General features: G+C 30.0%; 2 protein-coding genes and 1 long non-coding RNA gene across 3 annotated transcripts; 2 read left to right on the top strand and 1 right to left on the bottom strand.

The window, feature by feature from the left end:
- The first annotated feature begins 5,748 nt into the window (after nt 1-5,748).
- On the top strand, nt 5,749-7,616 carry LOC137811851 (alternative oxidase 3, mitochondrial). The gene is made up of 5 exons (XM_068613705.2): nt 5,749-5,966; nt 6,061-6,406; nt 6,597-6,725; nt 6,863-7,351; nt 7,437-7,616. The coding sequence occupies exons 2-5, from the start codon at nt 6,086-6,088 to the stop codon at nt 7,494-7,496; spliced, it is 999 nt and encodes a 332-aa protein (XP_068469806.1). The 5' UTR covers nt 5,749-5,966; nt 6,061-6,085; the 3' UTR covers nt 7,497-7,616.
- Nucleotides 7,617-8,913: 1,297 nt separating this feature from the next.
- On the top strand, nt 8,914-12,273 carry LOC137811849 (ubiquinol oxidase 2, mitochondrial). The gene is made up of 4 exons (XM_068613703.1): nt 8,914-9,609; nt 10,144-10,272; nt 10,692-11,180; nt 11,924-12,273. The coding sequence occupies exons 1-4, from the start codon at nt 9,298-9,300 to the stop codon at nt 11,981-11,983; spliced, it is 990 nt and encodes a 329-aa protein (XP_068469804.1). The 5' UTR covers nt 8,914-9,297; the 3' UTR covers nt 11,984-12,273.
- Nucleotides 12,274-14,066: 1,793 nt separating this feature from the next.
- Nucleotides 14,067-15,847, bottom strand: LOC137811850 (uncharacterized). Its single transcript, XR_011081176.2, has 2 exons — nt 15,766-15,847; nt 14,067-14,469 (listed from the first exon to the last, which is right to left on the bottom strand). It is a non-coding gene; the product is annotated as an uncharacterized LOC137811850 (long non-coding RNA).
- Nucleotides 15,848-18,417: the final 2,570 nt, after the last annotated feature.

Genomic DNA, 18,417 nt, shown 5'->3' with positions numbered 1-18,417 from the left:
TTTAGTTAAATTTCTTGACAAGGTATTTGCATTTTTATTCAATATTAATTATTTGAATTCTAATGTGATTTTGATATTTGATACGTGTTGGAAATATTTATGTGAATGATGTATATCATATATTAGAAGGTAGTTTCGTACACCCAAAAATATTAAACTCAAATTTAAAAAATTAAATGAGGTCGTAGAAAAGAATAATGTTAAAATCATCCAATAATTAAAATATCTTTTTATTTTCATTTAAATATTCTTCAGATTAATTTATGTTGTTTTGTGTACCTATTATTTCTATCTTTTTGTTTTCGGTTCATTTTTTTTTTTTTCTTTAATTTTTTTCCAACTCATGGATCAAGCTCATTTTATTTTCAAATAAAAGTTGACTGATAAAATTAAAAATATTAAAAAAATATGGAAGTTAATTAACAGATTAAAGATAAAAAAGACGAAAATAATAATTATTTAATTTCATTCATAATAAAATCAAACAATTCATTATTTAAAAATCTAATAAAACACATTTTTTTAATAAAAAATAATTATATTTATAAAATAGTTAAAATTTAATTAAGTCTAATCAGTAATGAGGATGTTTATAATAAGTTTACTGAATTTTTCATGTGTTGCGTCAAACAAACTACTCCTTAAATTTGGGCATAGTTTGACATGTACAACCAATATTTTAGTAGTGGTAGTTGATATTTTTGGCTAAAATTGGTCTTGATTTGAGATTCAATGGTCAAATTTCTTCTAATTTTTGTTTTGTCTTTTTCTTTAAACCCTTCATGGGTGATCTAACTTGAACATGTGTTATCATGTACTAGTTCTTAAATTTTATTTTATTTTGTTTTGGAATTGTTGTCTCCTTCCTTTCAAAAACAAAAACCATCCATTACACAAAATAATATTTTGATATATAAATTATATGTTATTATTAAAAATTATGATAATTAAATGTATTAAAATACATAAATTATGTTTTCAATTCACACTGAATAATTTTAATTATGATAAGGATACAAAATTTATTAAGAAAAATATCAACTAATTAATTTAAAAGCACAGAAAAAGTTATTAACAAAGTAATAAATAGAGATGAAATGAGTTATTTATGATGATTGACAACTGTGAAAGCAGTGTCTTCGTTAACAATCTTAAGAAATTGTATCTCCTTTGTTGTTTTCAGTTATAAGTAAAAATAATTAATTTTATACTATTTATGAAATTCAATTAATATTATTTGATTTTACTAACCTTAATAATAAACCAGTCATTAAAAAAGTAAATGTTTTAGGAATTAATATATCGTTAAATGATGTTTTGTCTATAATTAAATCTATTGTACATGACAAAAGTAATTTGTTTATTAAAAAAATATAAAATCGAGTTTACTTATTAAAATAAATAAAACTTACTGGAATCTATAATCTCTAAAAATATTTAATAATTAAACATTAATTAAATTATATCAGAGTGTAGTTTTAATATATTTTTTTGTTTCTGATATTCTAGTGGGGTCGAAAGAAAGGGTTAAAAAATTACTCCTTTGATTATTATTTATGTATGATAACGTATAACGAGTTTTTATTTTGTATACATAACTTTTTTTTTTAAATTATCTTTAAATATAACTTTTTTTTAATATAAACTGTGCAACTGTTTCATTCAAATTTTAGTTTTTAACATTATCAAACAAACATTATAAAATATATTTTAACATTTTATAATATTTTAATTACAATATTTAATAATATGTTATTTTTTAAATTTAAAAATTGAAAACACGCTGTCTTTTAGATAAAACATAAGAAAATTGGAATTATTTTATTTGATTATATATTCTCCAAAATATTTTAACTTTTTTGATGAAAAAATGATTTTTTTTGTTATACTAGTTTTAAAAAATATTAGAAGATTAAAGAAATGTAATGCAGCAAGACAATATTTTTTTTTTAATTTGAAGTTAGCTAAGTAATAATGAATTATGTGGATTTTAATTTATTGTGTTGAAAATTGAAATACTGTGATTTGTTCTGAAAATGTTTTTGAAAGCCCTTCATTCTTAGACACGTGCGAGAGCGGGTAGGTGATTAAACTTTGATGAAATGCACGCACGTGTGTCTCTGCGCCCTTTCTTTTAAATAAAAAATAGTAAAAATAATTAAAAGATGCCCAATTTGCACCCTACCGTCCTAATCTCCATACCGCACCCATTCCGCTGTCTCCCCAGTTTTCTACTCCCTCCCTTCCGTCCATCATAAGGGCATCCACAATGGATTCTATTTTACAAATAATTTTATTTTTTTTAATAAAAAAATTTCATATTAGGTATTACTATGATATTTAACATCTCAACTATACTAACAATTTAAACTAACAACAATCATTTTTCATTACATGAATCAAATAATTTATTTTTATTCTTCTTGATTTTGTTGATATGAAAATTACTAATAAGGTGTTGCTTCCTTTTTCAAAGAAGCTAACTTTCTTAAAGATAATGAGTGTTATTTATCTCATTACTCTCTCAACAATTTTATATTCTGAATTTTTCTTCTAAATCATTTAAAATTTGAATTGTGTATTGAAACACTTTTATATCCTTAATTTCAATATCTCTAAATTAATTTTTATGATTTTAATATATTTATAATTTAATCATCATATTAGATACTCTTACTTGTATCATGTGATGGCTTGAAACAAAATTAAAAAGTGTTAGGTCAGCCCGCCAATATACCCTATGACAGATGGGTTACCAATTTCAACCTGTATAACCTTAACGAACCAATGGTGAGTCGGGTCAAAACAGGTCAAACTGATCCATTTTGTCACTCGTAATTATCGTCACTCTTGCAATAGCTTGGATAACATATGTGAGGTTCCTCTCACGTGGAATTAGACCATTTATGTCATACATTCCTTCAAGCCAAGAGTTTGTCTCTTTATGGAATTTAACAATATATGTCACTCAAATTTGAGCTTATCTACACAAAGAACCATGATAATTTAATAAGAAGTAAACTTAATGGGAATACAATTCCATTAAGTTTCTCCTATTGATACTTCATTATAGTAGGGATACGATTCATTTTTTTTTCAAAAACAAATTAGAGATTAGTGTGAGATCATATTCAAATTGAAGATGTAAAATTAGTATTAATTTTTTTACCATCTCATGTAGTATAATCATAGAGATATATAGTCTAATAATCCAAGAGTACTACTTATTATATTCAGTTTGATGGACACTCTTTATGGACACAAATTATGATTAAGACATCTAGATTGTGTTAGGTGAACTTCCTAAGTTGTCAATGTTCAAATGTACTTTAATAACATGGATTTATATGGTTAGTCAATTGCAAGATAACATTAACAGAGATAAAAAAAAAAGTTTACAAGCTTGGATATTGCAAAAAATTCCCTTCTATTTCATTTACTAAGGCAAATTAAATAGATTTCTTAATTACCATACTAATGTATGATATGAGGGAATAAATAATCAACTATTCAAAATAAGAAATTGTCCTTAATTGTATAATTCAGAGTAGACGGTTGGTTGTTGTTACGTAAGTTTATGATAGTCAAAAGTTTATATTCGACACTTTAATTTTTTTTGCAAGATATGATAAGGTGTATAGTAGGTTGAGACTAAGTCATAGAAAGTGATATTGACAAGCAATGGACAAGAATATTATTCTTATTGTGGTTATACTCAATGGTAGAGTCACATCCCAAGTGTTTATGCAACCAATTTTGTTGATCATGAGTTTGAAGGGTACGATTAGTTAACCTCCTCAAAATTTTATTCATTTGTTATAATGACAAACTAACAAGACAAGATGGAATCTTACCAATAGACTTAGTTATAACATATAATTCTTGAGTATAAGTAATCTTATTATGCATATGAGATTTCATCTTTTTATAAAAATAAGCAATCGAGTGGTATTCTTATTCTAAATAACATTGACTCTCATACCTAATGTATCAGTATCTAATAAGATTGAAGATTGACTGAAGTTATGAAGGGTAAAAAGTGCATCTTGCATGATAGTTGTATGTAAACTCTCAAATATTGCAATGGTATGATGTTGCTAGTGAAAATTGTTTTTCTTTAGCACATTTGTTAAAGGGGTTGCTATGGAATCAAAATCCTTAATAATTTTTTTTAATGGTCTTTCGGGTCCAAGAATCAATTGTTTCAAGTTATAAGAGGTATAATGACAAAAATGTTTAGACTTTTGTCTTTATATAAAACTACACATATATCCAAAATAATATGTCGTAAGTAGTCCATTCATAATTGAGAATAACTTTTCCAAATTAGTAAATATAGATTCTTATAACATTAGTACAAATTTTCATAAAATACTCATAAAGATATCATGAGATTATGAAAAGTAGAAGGGGCATGACATTATTATCCTTTCATGATGTTGTCATACGAAAAAGAATCTTATGTTACTCCTCTTCTTTTATCAATATCAAGTTACTCCCCTTCTTTGATCGATATCAAGATAATTTGATTTGAGATGCAACTAGTAAACATTCACCTTTTTTCTTGAAAGATGTGCAAGACAAAATTATATACATTATGTTATTATATCCCAATATTGATGATAAAAAAACACATTAATATGGTGATTGCTACATTTAAGTTAACTCATCAATAATGTGATACAAAATCTTTTAATGTGATAAGCTAAACTTTAATCTTAAAAGTGGATTTTTTTACCACAGAGGGGCTCTTTTTTTCTTTTTTTCTTTTTTTTTTACCAAAATGGGGTCGTTTTTAAAAAAAATACAAATTTGGACAAGTCATGCCAAGTTGGCACGACTTTACCACGTCAACCTGAAGTCATGTCAAGTTGGCACAACTTTGTCCACATCATATTTTTTTTAAAAATAATTTCTTGTTTTTAAATATATATATATATATATATATTATAATTATTTAATTATAATTAAAATTATAAGTTATGTAATATTTGAAATTAATTTGATAAATAATTTTTTTATGAAGGAATAAATACATAAGTAAAGAGAATGGGGAAATTAATAATCAAACTTGAAATTGAATTTTATTATCAAGCTTATCTTTGCGAACAATTACTTCTATTGTGACCTTCGATTCTACCATATGAACATTTTTTTGGTTTATTTGAAATTGAATAATCCATTTCATTACAAATATGTTGTGTGCTAGGTATTCTTGATTGATGTCAGCGCATCATGGGATTAGGTAAGAAATTTGGTCATGTATAAGTAGAACAATAATTTTGATTTTAAACTAGATTAAATTGGACCTCATAATTATTGTACCGTCTCCACAACATTTTTCTTTAAATTTATTTTATTATTATTTTAATGTAATATGTTATCATAAAAGGGGTAAAAAAAAGTTAGAGTCAAGAGAATACTTTTCCTCTAAAATATACAAAGTTTTTGAAGTGGGAAAGTTGGTCATCTCTGACTTGGCTTCTCCTTTCTTTGATTTCTTCTCACAGAACATGTTTCTTAGACCAGGTGCAATTGGTCCTAAAGGAAGTCACCCTTCAACAAAATAATAGTCAACAATGGAGAAACGTCCAATATGCTTGGTTTGTTTTTTTTTTAAAAAAACTAACAGTAAACATTCAATAATAATGAACATAAACGATTCATATAAAAAAAATCATAATACAAAACTTTAAGTTAATAAATTTACGAGTTTTAACTTTCTGGTTTTCTATGAGATTTAATCTCACCTTTGTAATGTAGCTGTAAGAATTACTTAAATGGCACTTCATGAACCCCACCTTTCCAACATAATGGCAGGTAACAGTTGCTGTCAAAAAAATGTAATTAATCAAACGGTTCATAACCATCTTAAACTAAAATATCAAAACTTTATCACTATGTTGTCGTGGTTGTGACCTTCCCCAACCCTTCTCTTTCTTTTCCCGGTCTCCTCAATCATCAAGGTGGCCAACACAAAATTGAATACCAAAATGAAATATTTAATATTCAGTGTGTATATAAACCTTCAGATCTCAGCCACTTTCTTTTCATTCACAGATCAAGGTTCAAATAAAAGCATTACATGCTGTCAAGATCCACCATGAAGCATACTTTAGTAAAGTCAGCGGCACAAGCTCTGATTGGCGGTGGTCGTAGCTACTACCGCCACCTCCCAACAGCGAAGATCTTGGAGCCGACACACCAGCATGGCGGCGGCGCGTTTGGAAGCTTCTATTTGCGGAGGATGTCCACTCTTCCAGACACCAAGGATCACAACTCAGAGGAGAATAAAAACGAGGTCAAAGAGAACAACACCAACGCCGTCACGTCGAGTTACTGGGGGATATCAAGGCCCAAGGTTCATAGGGAGGACGGAACTGAGTGGCCATGGAACTGTTTCATGGTAAGAATGTCTGAACTCTTTGTAAGCTGAAAAGTTGACCTTTGTTTTACGGGGTGAAATATATTAATAAGGGAGTTTAATTCTACCTATATATTCTTATAAAATCAAATTGAACATGTTTTTATGTATTTTTTTATGATGTCTGAAGTTTGAGCTCTGATAATTTTTGCTTCTGTGATGTCTCTCGCAGCCATGGGACACTTACCACTCAGATGTGTCAATAGACGTGACCAAGCATCACACACCGAAGTCGTTAACGGACAAGGTTGCTTTTAAGTCTGTCAAGTTTCTAAGGGTTCTCTCTGATTTATACTTCAAGGTATGTGTTACTGCTATGCACTTATTATAGAATTGAATCTAAGTTGTGTCATATAGAAGAATCTGGTTCGACATGAACCAACTTGGTACAAAATATGGAAGAAATTGAGTTGATGATTTGATTTGAAATATTTATAGGAACGGTATGGGTGCCATGCCATGATGCTGGAAACAATTGCAGCTGTTCCAGGAATGGTGGGAGGGATGTTGCTGCACCTGAAGTCTCTGAGGAAGTTTCAGCACAGTGGGGGTTGGATCAAGGCATTGCTTGAGGAAGCAGAGAACGAGAGGATGCACCTGATGACCATGGTGGAGCTGGTGAATCCCAAATGGCACGAGAGGCTGCTGATTTTCGCTGCACAGGGCGTTTTCTTCAACGGTTTCTTCGTGTTTTACCTCCTCTCACCAAAAGCAGCACACAGGTTTGTTGGGTATTTAGAGGAAGAGGCTGTGATTTCATACACACAGCATTTGGAAGCAATTGAGAGTGGCAAAGTTGAAAACGTCCCTGCCCCTGCCATTGCTATTGACTACTGGAGGCTCCCCAAGGATGCAACTCTCAAGGACGTTGTCACTGTTATTCGTGCAGATGAGGCTCACCACAGGGATGTCAACCACTTTGCTTCTGTGAGTGCCATTTTTGTCACCTCTTCATTGGGTTTGTTTGTTTCCCTTTGTTCTTCTTCTGAATGTTGTGTTCTTCTTCCTGCAGGATATTCATCACCAAGGAAAGGAATTAAGAGACGCTCCAGCTCCTGTTGGTTATCATTGAGTCATTGTTGTAAATTTTTAACAAAACCATTTCTAGCCTTTCTCATCTAAAACTTTCTATTTGTGCCTCAAGCTTCAATAAAATGTATTTTCAATCACTTTAAAACAGAAGTTTTATGGAGATCAGTAGTTCTATGATACAGTGGAGATCTTTATAATTTAAGATCACAGAAGAGAACAGGAAAAAAACCGAAAATATACGTGCCTCCGTATAGTTAAATAGGTGTAGTATTAGGGAAAATATACTATAAAGTGATGCAGATTTGTTTTCATAAGAAGAGATCTTTAGACTCTCAAATATGATCTCTCAAATAGAATCTAATTTCATTAATATTTAAGGGTGAGTTTATAATAGGGTTGTCACACAAAAAAGAATAGGATGTTTTTTATTCAATATATTAAGAAAGCTATGACATTAATCCATAAAAGGATTGAGCCTCATAATACTTTGAAAGAAATCAATTTCTGTATACAAAACGATAAAAAGGCCGCATATATTAAGTTATTGAAGAAGGACTCAAGAAAAGTTGATTAAATTACTTCATGAATATAACGACTTGTTTGCTTGGGTCTATGAAGAAATAATTTATTTAATAGAAATTTTGTTAAGCATCAATTGCACATTGCAGAGGGTAAAAAGCCACTGAAGTTTAAAATAACAGGTTATCTCAAAGAGTTGAATAGAACTGTAAAAGGTTAAAAAGAATTTTGCATAATGTTAATGAATATACCAGATTTTTAAAAACATGGTTTTTACAAGAATTCCTTAAAAGTAATAAAAGTTTTTACAAGTATGATAACCAAAGTAAAAATATACTTGATTTTTATACCAATTCACTAAATTATTCTTTAAAAGAATATATAAAATAATATTAAGTTAACATAATTTAATGATATAATATATAAATTTTAATACCATTTATAAAAAAATATGAATTAAAAATGTATACTTAAAATTATATTTTAAGATAAAAAATATTAAAATAATTATTGTGTCACTACATAAAGCATTATCCGTTAATTTAAGAAAATAAATTTAATAATATTATTCATGAAATAATATTTTTTGGACAAACTTAAACAATAAAAATAATATTTTTTATGAAGTAAAATTAGTTTATATATAAATTAAAAATAATAATTAAAAAATTATGAAAGAATTTACACCAAGAAAATTATTTTTAAACTGATTTAATTTATAAAAAACTTATTTTTATCCTTATAATATTTGTAAAAACACGTTTACAAATAAATCCCTATGAATGCGATGCTTAACAACAAACCAAAAAGTTGTTTGCTGTCCAGGTAGTGTTTAAATGGTTTATAAAAAAGAGTTAAATAAAATAAATAAATTGATTTTTTTTAAAATATAAGCATATTTGCTAATATTTAGCGTATTTTGTGATTATTTTTTAACCATACATAGTGAATGGTCAAAGTCAGACATGAGTGGAGTTATTATTGGTCGAATCGGAGCACAACGTGTTCTGCGTTACTGACTCTTACCGCCTTACTGACTCCGAGTAGATGATCATTTTAGTGACGGTTAATGCCCATTAAACATCCTCCACTTCTTTCCCATCATCATCACAGCCGTCGATTACGTCACCGTCTTTAATCAACGGTCGAGAGCGTTTCCAACATGCCTCACGAGAGACGCATGGAACCGTAACTAACTTCTCTTGGTGATTCTTTTCCCTGCAAATGCGAGCTACGTTTCTTCTTCATTAACCGCAATAATACACTTCATATAATGTCAATATAAACGAAGTATCTGGAAAACGCGATTCTTCTCTCGAGAGATGAAGTTCATTGCATTCAGTTATACGGTTCGGCGAGCTTTGCTCAATGGCCGCAACTGCAACCACCTCGGTTCGACGGCGGTGATGGCGTGTGCGGCTCCGGAAACGAGGCTTCTCTGTGCCGGCGCCGCCAACGGAGGGCTCTTCTACTGGAGGAGGTCGATGGCTTCACCGGCGGAAGCAAAGTTGCCTGAGAAGGACAAGGAAAAGGAGAAGGCCGAGAAGAGTGTGGTGGAGTCCAGTTATTGGGGGATTTCGAGGCCGAGGATTATGAGAGAGGACGGAACGGAGTGGCCTTGGAACTGCTTCATGGTGAGGATTCTGTTTCTGATCACGAATGCAAGTTTAATTGAATATCTTTGCGTTGATTAGTGTTTATGATAAATTGATTATCATTGAGAAGTTCTCTCAGCGGATTTTGTTGTTGATTTCTGACTTCTGGGAGTAGATTTTCGTTGATTGTTGTTTCATATTTATGAATTAATTGTTAGAATATTTTATTAAACTTATAGGTAAACCGTCTCTAAAGAGAATTCACTGTCATGAATTAAAATTAAAAAACCAGTGTAATTTATATATCAGGTTAGTCTTGCTGTTAAAAATTATACGACGTGGCATATTTTTGTTATTTTGGTTCTTTAAACTTAACTGTTTGCTATAGTTTTGTCTCAAAACTAATCATATTTAATCTGTCAACTTAATTAATGTGCCAGAGAAATTACATTTTCATGGACTCTTTTTAATTTTAAGCTTTTGAGAGATCTACGTAATCTACTTATTATTAAATGATGTGGCTATGATTTTCTCTGAATTCTTACTGGCTTGCGATTTCATTTGCCTATGTAGCCTTGGGAGACTTATCAATCAAACCTGTCGATAGATCTTACTAAACATCATGTGCCAAAGAATTTTCCGGACAAAGTTGCTTACAGGACCGTGAAACTCCTCAGAATTCCCACAGATTTATTTTTTCAGGTGTGTGAATTGCAATATTTCACTCAATCTTGAAATTTCCTATAGTTCGATACAAAACAAAAGGAAAAAGGAAGTATTTAAGGGTTGCTAAAACTATAAGTTCGTAAGTCATGTGGATCTGTTAAGTTTATTTAGAACTGCTTGGCTCCCACTTGAGTAGATGATAAAAATTGCATCATTTGTACATGAGAAAGGTGTTTAGTGTTACTTGTATACTTTTATTTTGGTTGTGAATTAGATGTTTATTGATAGCTTCATTTTTTACTTATTCATGGAAGTCATGAATGATTTATGTTATCTATATTTCTTAATTTATGTTTTTATAAGGACTACATGCTGCAGCTTCATAATATCTTTACAAGATATTCTTATTCTTCAAGGTGATAGTGTCGTTCATAATTTTCTATACATATTTTCAGAGACGGTATGGTTGCCGTGCAATGATGCTAGAAACGGTTGCAGCTGTTCCTGGCATGGTAGGAGGGATGTTGTTGCACCTTAGGTCACTGCGTAAGTTTCAGCAAAGTGGTGGTTGGATCAAAGCATTGATGGAGGAAGCAGAGAATGAGAGAATGCACCTAATGACTATGGTGGAACTTGTGAAGCCTAAATGGTACGAAAGGCTGCTGGTTCTTGCTGTACAGGGAGTTTTCTTCAATGCGTTTTTTGCACTTTACATACTCTCCCCCAAGGTGGCTCATAGAATAGTTGGGTATCTTGAGGAGGAGGCTATACATTCTTACACGGAGTATTTGAAGGATATTGAAAGAGGTGCAATCGAAAATGTTCCTGCTCCTGCCATTGCAATAGACTATTGGAGGCTTCCCAAGGATGCCAAGTTGAAAGATGTTATAACAGTCATTCGTGCTGACGAGGCTCATCATCGAGATGTGAATCATTTTGCTTCTGTGAGTGTTCTTTATTACTTGCATAACCATCCTTTTCCCTGTGTTAAAACAAGGATGCTTCTTCAACTTCGAGAACTTATCCACTAAAACTGTTTTCACGATATATTTGCTTTATACTTTTATTTTATATATTTCCTTTGACTAATTATAATGAAATTTTTTCATGATGCACAAATCATGAAAATTGTACATTTTGGTAAAGATGAGAATGCTATAAGATAAAATCCACTAAGAATAATAATCTGGCAGACAAACTAGATGGACATTCTTCCCCAAATTTTCTCAGTCCCTGCCTAGAATTTAAATACGAATTCAAGTTATCGAACTGACGAGTGTATAAGTAGCTTTTGCTGCAGAGGGAACATATATACATTTATTGTCGTACCTAGTTGAATAGGTTTAACACAGACCAACAGAAGGTATAAATTTCATTAATGAAAGTTCACTTATATTCTGCGGAGTTGTTTGTTATTTCCTTTGAGAGGATTGAGAGGGGGTAGAGACATACAAATTGTAACCAACTAGTTAGACAGCATATTATGTGTAGGTCTGATATGTTCCTTTGTCGATCTAGTTATGTAGAACTTAGGAGGAAGTGAGGTGAGCATAGCTTGTTTAAAAACAAACGTTGATTAAATTTACCGTATTTATTTATGATATCTAATGTGTCTCCATGTGGACATTGCTTAAGCATTGCTGATCCAGGTTGATTTTTATGTAATACCATAATGTTTTTCATGCAGGATATCCACTTTCAAGGTAAAGAACTGCGGGAAGCACCAGCTCCTCTTGGTTATCACTAAGTCTTTACTGACACGAAAATGAAATGGCCCGTGCTCTTAGAAACCTAGAAGTTGCTTATAGTACAGAACTCCTCTACAATTGCACTGTTCAATAAATATTTCAATGATTATATTGCAATATCATCTGAGAACATATCCACAATTGGAAAGTTAGAGGACAATAAGATAGAATGATGGGTTAATATGCATTTATTATCTTTGATGACAAGTATCGAAACTTCACACCAGTAAACATTATGACTGATAAAATGTAATTAGAAATTCAGAAATTAAATTTCAATTTGAAGATAGATTACATTGTAGGCATTTTCTTTATAGGCTCTTTTGTGTAGACTTGCCTATTATCTTTATACGGATTGAAATACTGAAGAGGGATGACTTGATTATGTCTGTGTGATATCTGGGCTTGTTTGTTGGCTTGTACTTATTGCACCACAGTGGCAGGGGCAACAGGGCTATTTTGTCGTTCGTTTGTCTTGGTCGGTCGCAATTGGGTTGGGATGGAGTCTTTTCTAGGTGCATGAAGTGCAGTTTCCCTCAAATCGTTGAAGCTGTGGTCATGGGGGCGTAGGAGAGAGATGATTTCAACTTTGGAGTTTGTTGGAAGAGGGATGTGGTCCGTCATCTGCTCCCTAATTTCCTGAGGTAGTTTTGAGGATGGAAGATTGTTAGCAAGCAACAGACATACTCTGGTTGAAGGCTGGTCTTGATGGGAATCGATTTTCCCCACGTGGTCATTAGGGGTCATCCAATAGTGAAGGAGGAGATTGTTTCACCATGGGTGGAACGGAATGAATTTACCCTTTCCGACAGATGGCACCAGAGGATTTGGGTGAAGATCTTGAAATTTAAGCTAGCTCCACTATGGGATGGTGGACTTCTGATGATATTTGGTGCGGGGAAGACTAACTAAGTTTTAACAAAATAACAAGAATTGGATAACTGACCTACAAACAGGTTAGTTTTATGGGCATTAGATAAAAAAAATATTGAAAACTTGTTACACTTTACTGATATAAAAAAAATGTATTTTTGTCATTTTATATAAAATTTTAAATTTTAAGTAAAAAAAGAGAATTATATACTGAATCAGGCTCTCAATGTATTTTTTTTCAAAAAAAACATTTTATAAAAGGTTTGAGTAGATTTTATAAAAACATTTTTAGAAAAACTATTCCCAATAAGATCATTAGATGGCATGAGGATTATCATCAAATGCTTGAAAAACGTTTGAAAATATTTTCTCAAAAGGCCAATCACATCGTACAAGAGCAAAAGATGAGAAGGTTAAAACACTTGTAAAGGAATTTTTTCATGCATCTTTATACTTTTAAAAATGTTGAAAATATTCATGATGGATTCTAAATATAAAAATTTCTATTATGGATTTACAATCTGATATATAAAATTTATATTTTAAAATATACAATTTTCTCTCCTTAGATTACGTTTTAAGAGAGGTATATTTAATTTTGCTTTAATACTAAAAATATAAAAAAAAGAGTCTTGGAAATAAATGAATAACATGATGTATTGAACAAGAACCATAAGATTGTCTTGTAAGATGAAATGTAGTCGGAAGAAAGAAAAAACTTAATTATTTTGTCTCTCGAAAAATTCTTTACTCAAAGCTAATCACGAGTCAGCTTCAGCTTATACCAATCAGCTTTAATCTGTTTAAAGCACTTATTTGTTTTCTCCATCATTGCTATACATTTTGTTATTATCTCATCCCTTTCTTGAAGTTGCTGTATCATCTCATTTTTTTCTGTCACCAATTTTGTTATTATCTCATCTTTTTCTTGAAGTTGTTGGATGGCCTCATCTTTTTCTTTGATCAATTTTGTTATTATCTCATTTGATTCCTTCATTGTTGCTATAGATTTCCTTGGGTAACTGAAACAACCCAGCATGCAAGCATTTGGCATTTATCAGCTTTGGTTTCCAACGTACCCATGTCATTCTCATGGCTTGAGAATCTCAATTTTCTTACTTTTAGTTTCACTATATTGTCTTTTTTTCAGAAGAATACTATCATGTATCATTATAATAAAAACAATAGTGTACCTATAGGACACTCACATATAGAAGAGTACTATCATATATCATTATAATCAAAACAATGGTATAAATATAGAGCACTCAAATCATAATCAGCAAAACATACTGAACACACCAAAGTCAGAGCAGATATAGAGGGGTCGAGAAGAAGAGTTTGAGAGTGAGAAAAAGTTCTCCGTTCGGTTTCGTCTGTGTCTTCGCGACAGTGAGAGGCAATGTTCGTGTAATAACTCTTTTAACATAATTGGGGTTCGTGTAATAACTCTTGACTCAATCAAGATGTCTTCAAAAGACAAGCGCGATAACAACCAAACAAAAAAAAAGAGAAAAATACCACCGCAACGCAACCAAAGCAACGAAGACCAATTGATATGCAGATTGCAGAGAGAGAAGACGTACTCTGTCTGCGTTAGGAAGGTAAAACCCTGAAATGGTGAGAGGGATGGGAAATAAAGAAGATCAATAAACCCTAGTTTGATTTTGGTTGCAGAAATAAGAGAAATAGAAAGGGCGCTTTCAGAGTTAGTAACAACAAAAATATATTTTCTATCTTTTGTAATGTTTTTCTCTCTCTCTTCTCAATTTCAAAACAGAAAAACCTCACCCATATTTAAAGCAAACACGAAGAAAGGAAGATAGAAAATCAAATAGCCGAAAACAGTAAACAATTCTTCAGTTCAAATGCAGATAAATATACTGTGATACCAAACTGGATTGGATTATGAACACAAGTTGAGTCCATCAATGCTGAAAATTCTATTATACTACTACCCTAACACATCCACTCCTAACACATCCACTCTAAAATGGTTAGCCTAGTCAATTCAGACCATCCCGAAAAAAGTGGAAGGACTATTAGTCAGAAAATTTATTTACGGATAAATTTATGCTGTATATGCATAAATGCTCAAAATTTTAAAAAACTAAATTAATGACATTTACATAATTAACAAAGGGTGGCCAAAAAACACTGATCATGACCATAAACAGAAATGCAGTTCGGTAGATGAGATGACAGAAGATAAGGTCCGAGTTGCCCACGAGAGTAACAATAGCTGTGAAACTGCCATAGAAGATAAGGTATTCAGGTATGGAGGGTGGGCGTACTACAAAATTCAGAAGAGGGTGCTGTGCTTCAAAACAGAGATGGCTCAATGTTGGAAAACTGAATAAGGGTGGTAAAAGAGAGTTTTTCGCTAAACTAAACCGTTCGAATGTTTTATTTGATAATAAGAGAAACATGGTAATCATTGCTAATAACAAACCCACAATTTTATAAAATTCATATCACCAAAACAAACACCATGTTTATCAGCATCACCTAGCATTCGAATATAGCTGTCAAGAGCAACTGCGATTTATCAATAGTCACCAGATCACACAATTACGATTTCAGTGTGATATGCTTATTCTTCAATTTAAATTTTGTTTGATAAATAATTGATTTTAAGAAATAGCGTTTTTTATCTCAAATTCTATCGGCAAAACAAGCCATTATATCTCTAAATTAAGCTGAATCAAAGACACAAAACATGTTCACAAGGAAAAAAAAAAAAAATAAAATTCTGAACCCTAAAGAGACAGCCTCACTCAGTACAAAAACAATAAAATCCACATAAATAGGGTTCCATTTCATTTAATTTGGCGAATCGGATGGCAAAGGGAGAAAAACGATTGCGTGGATAGTTTCTGAAGAATACAGAGTAGAGTGAGTGAGTTACCGGAAACGGCGCAGTTGCAGGTTCGCCGTCAAACGGAGAATGAAGAGGCACAGACAATGAAAGAGGCTCCTTCAACATTTACTAAGTAAAATGGTTTTTATATGTTCCACTTTACGTCAATAAATATTAATATTTTAATTATTTTTAATTTTAAAAATTATACATCAATAAATATTAATATTTTAATTTTAAAAATTATTTTAACATTTTACATTTTATTTATATTTTTATTAAAAATATTTTTTTTTAAATAAAATTATTTTAAATATTAATATTTTATTACGGAGGTAAAATGGAATAAGGATCAAAATATATCTCTATTTAATAATTTAAAATAGATCAAAAAGTAATTTGGGGTTTTTCATTACATATTTTTTATATAAAAAAGCATTCTACCAAATATGTTATTAAATATGAATAAATAAAACTGGTTTTATTTTTAATTCAGTTTCATATATTTTTAATATAAAATTGTGTTGAAACAAGTTTAGGACTGGTCCATGTACTATTTTAGGGTTTAATTTCTTGCATTTGATAATTTTTTTTGGACTATCCTTTTATTTTAAAATGAAATTTTAAATATAATTTGATACTAAATAACATTTAAATATAAAAAAAAATTAAAATATATATATATATATATATTTTCTAACAAATTAATTAAAAAATAATAATAATATATATACTATATTTATGTAACAATTTATAATAATGAATGAGTGTTTTACATACTCACCCATAGAATAGTTGGGTATCTTGATACATTCTTTTACGGAGTATTTGAAGGATATTGAAAGAACTTATCCACGGAGATGTGAATCATTTTGTTTCTGTGAGTGTTCTTTATTACTTGAATAACCATCCTTTTCCCTGTGTTAAAACAAAGATGCTTCTTCAACTTCGTTCGGGAACTTATCCACCAAAACTGTTTTCAAGATATATTTGCTTTATACTTTTATTTTATATATTCCCTTTGACTAATTATAATGAAGGTTAAAACACTTATAAAGGGATTTTTTCATGCATCCTTATATTTTTAAAAATATTCATTATGGATTCTAAATATAAAAATTTATATTATGGATTTACAATCTGATATATAAAATTTGCATTTAAAAATATACAATATAAAATATAAAGCTTTTATTCCATATAATTCAAAATATAAAATTTATAGGACAAAATTTTGAAATACAAAATTTGTATTTTGAATTTCAAATTCTCAGTTTTTTATTTTAGATTATACAATTCAAAATATAAAAAATTTTAAATTTTAAATTCTATTTTTTTAATCTGATAATTCTTTAATCAGAAAGTTTCCAAATTTTATATTCTAGAACTAGAAGAAATGTTCAAAAAAAAATATTAAAGGAGTAAATTAGATTTTTTTTTTTTTGCAATATACATGAAGAAATTCTCCACTTATAATGATTTATCTAAACACTAGATTATCATCTTTTACCATATCTATTTAGATCTATTAATTAAAAAAATTTACAATTGCACAACATGTTAATTTTTTTATAGGATAGTTAGTTTGGTTACAGTAAGTTTTCTACTTTTGAGCATCGAGAGAATAAAATTGAAGTTTGTGTGCAAATCTTGACCTTAAATTAATATTTTTAATTTAGTAAAAGTTGTTAGCCTTCACATGACATCTTTTTTTTTCTTTACAAACAAACAATCAGACAATATTATTTTTTAAAATATTATTTTTATTATTAAGGATATAAAATTTATCATACAAACACGAAAGATGTGTCAAAATCACTGTAAAAATTTGTAATTTATGTTCGATAAAGAGTATATGGTCAAACAATGAGATGTATGTTGTGTTGAAGACATTACAAGTGTATACTAACTTCATGTTAGTGTTCTATAATAGTCAATGTATAATTATTCTACATAATGTCTTAAGTTATATATGTGAGATTTCATCGTGTATATTTTTGTGTTAAGATTTTTTTTTATCATCTAATTGATGTATATATAATAAACAATCTTATTTAGATGATATTATAGTCTTCACATGGACTTATTTTTCTTTTCTTGAAGTATAAGAACTTTTTTTCCTACATATAAACAAACTGTGTTTAATTTATTAAACTAATACTATCATCAAAATCATTGATTCTTTTGATAATAATACTATATATTAGTAGATGGGAATTAGAATATTTATTAAAAGTTATCTATTCCTTTACCACATTGTTTACATCTTAATAATTGATTCGTGACTATGGTAGATAAGGGGATAATGTTATGAGATTGACCAACTCCAAGAATTACTGTTAGACTACATTATAATTACAAAGACATATTATCTCGACACTGATTTCAAATATTAGACCTACAATTTATCTTGTTTTGTCAAAAAATATTCTTGAAACTATTAAGAGAAATGAATATTAAATTTTTATGAGTTTATGTTAACTAGAAATACTAACACGTAGTTTCATATCATTTAGGAGTCGAAGTTAATGGCAGTTTAAATACATATTCCTCTCTTAACTCACCAAGATGTCTTTTAAGGACAAAACCGTGACGAAACTCCGAGCTCCAAAGCGGACAGTACCTCATATGTGATCATTGACCCTGAGGATGCTATATCAACAAATTTTATAAGATAAGATAAGGCTCATTAAGTAAGCC

The sequence above is a fragment of the Phaseolus vulgaris genome, chromosome 2 (assembly GCF_051622355.1).
Source record: "Phaseolus vulgaris cultivar YP4 chromosome 2, ASM5162235v1, whole genome shotgun sequence".
Lineage (NCBI taxonomy): Eukaryota > Viridiplantae > Streptophyta > Magnoliopsida > Fabales > Fabaceae > Phaseolus > Phaseolus vulgaris.
Note: the sequence above shows the minus strand (reverse complement) of the source record. Positions and strands in the feature narration are given on the sequence as shown.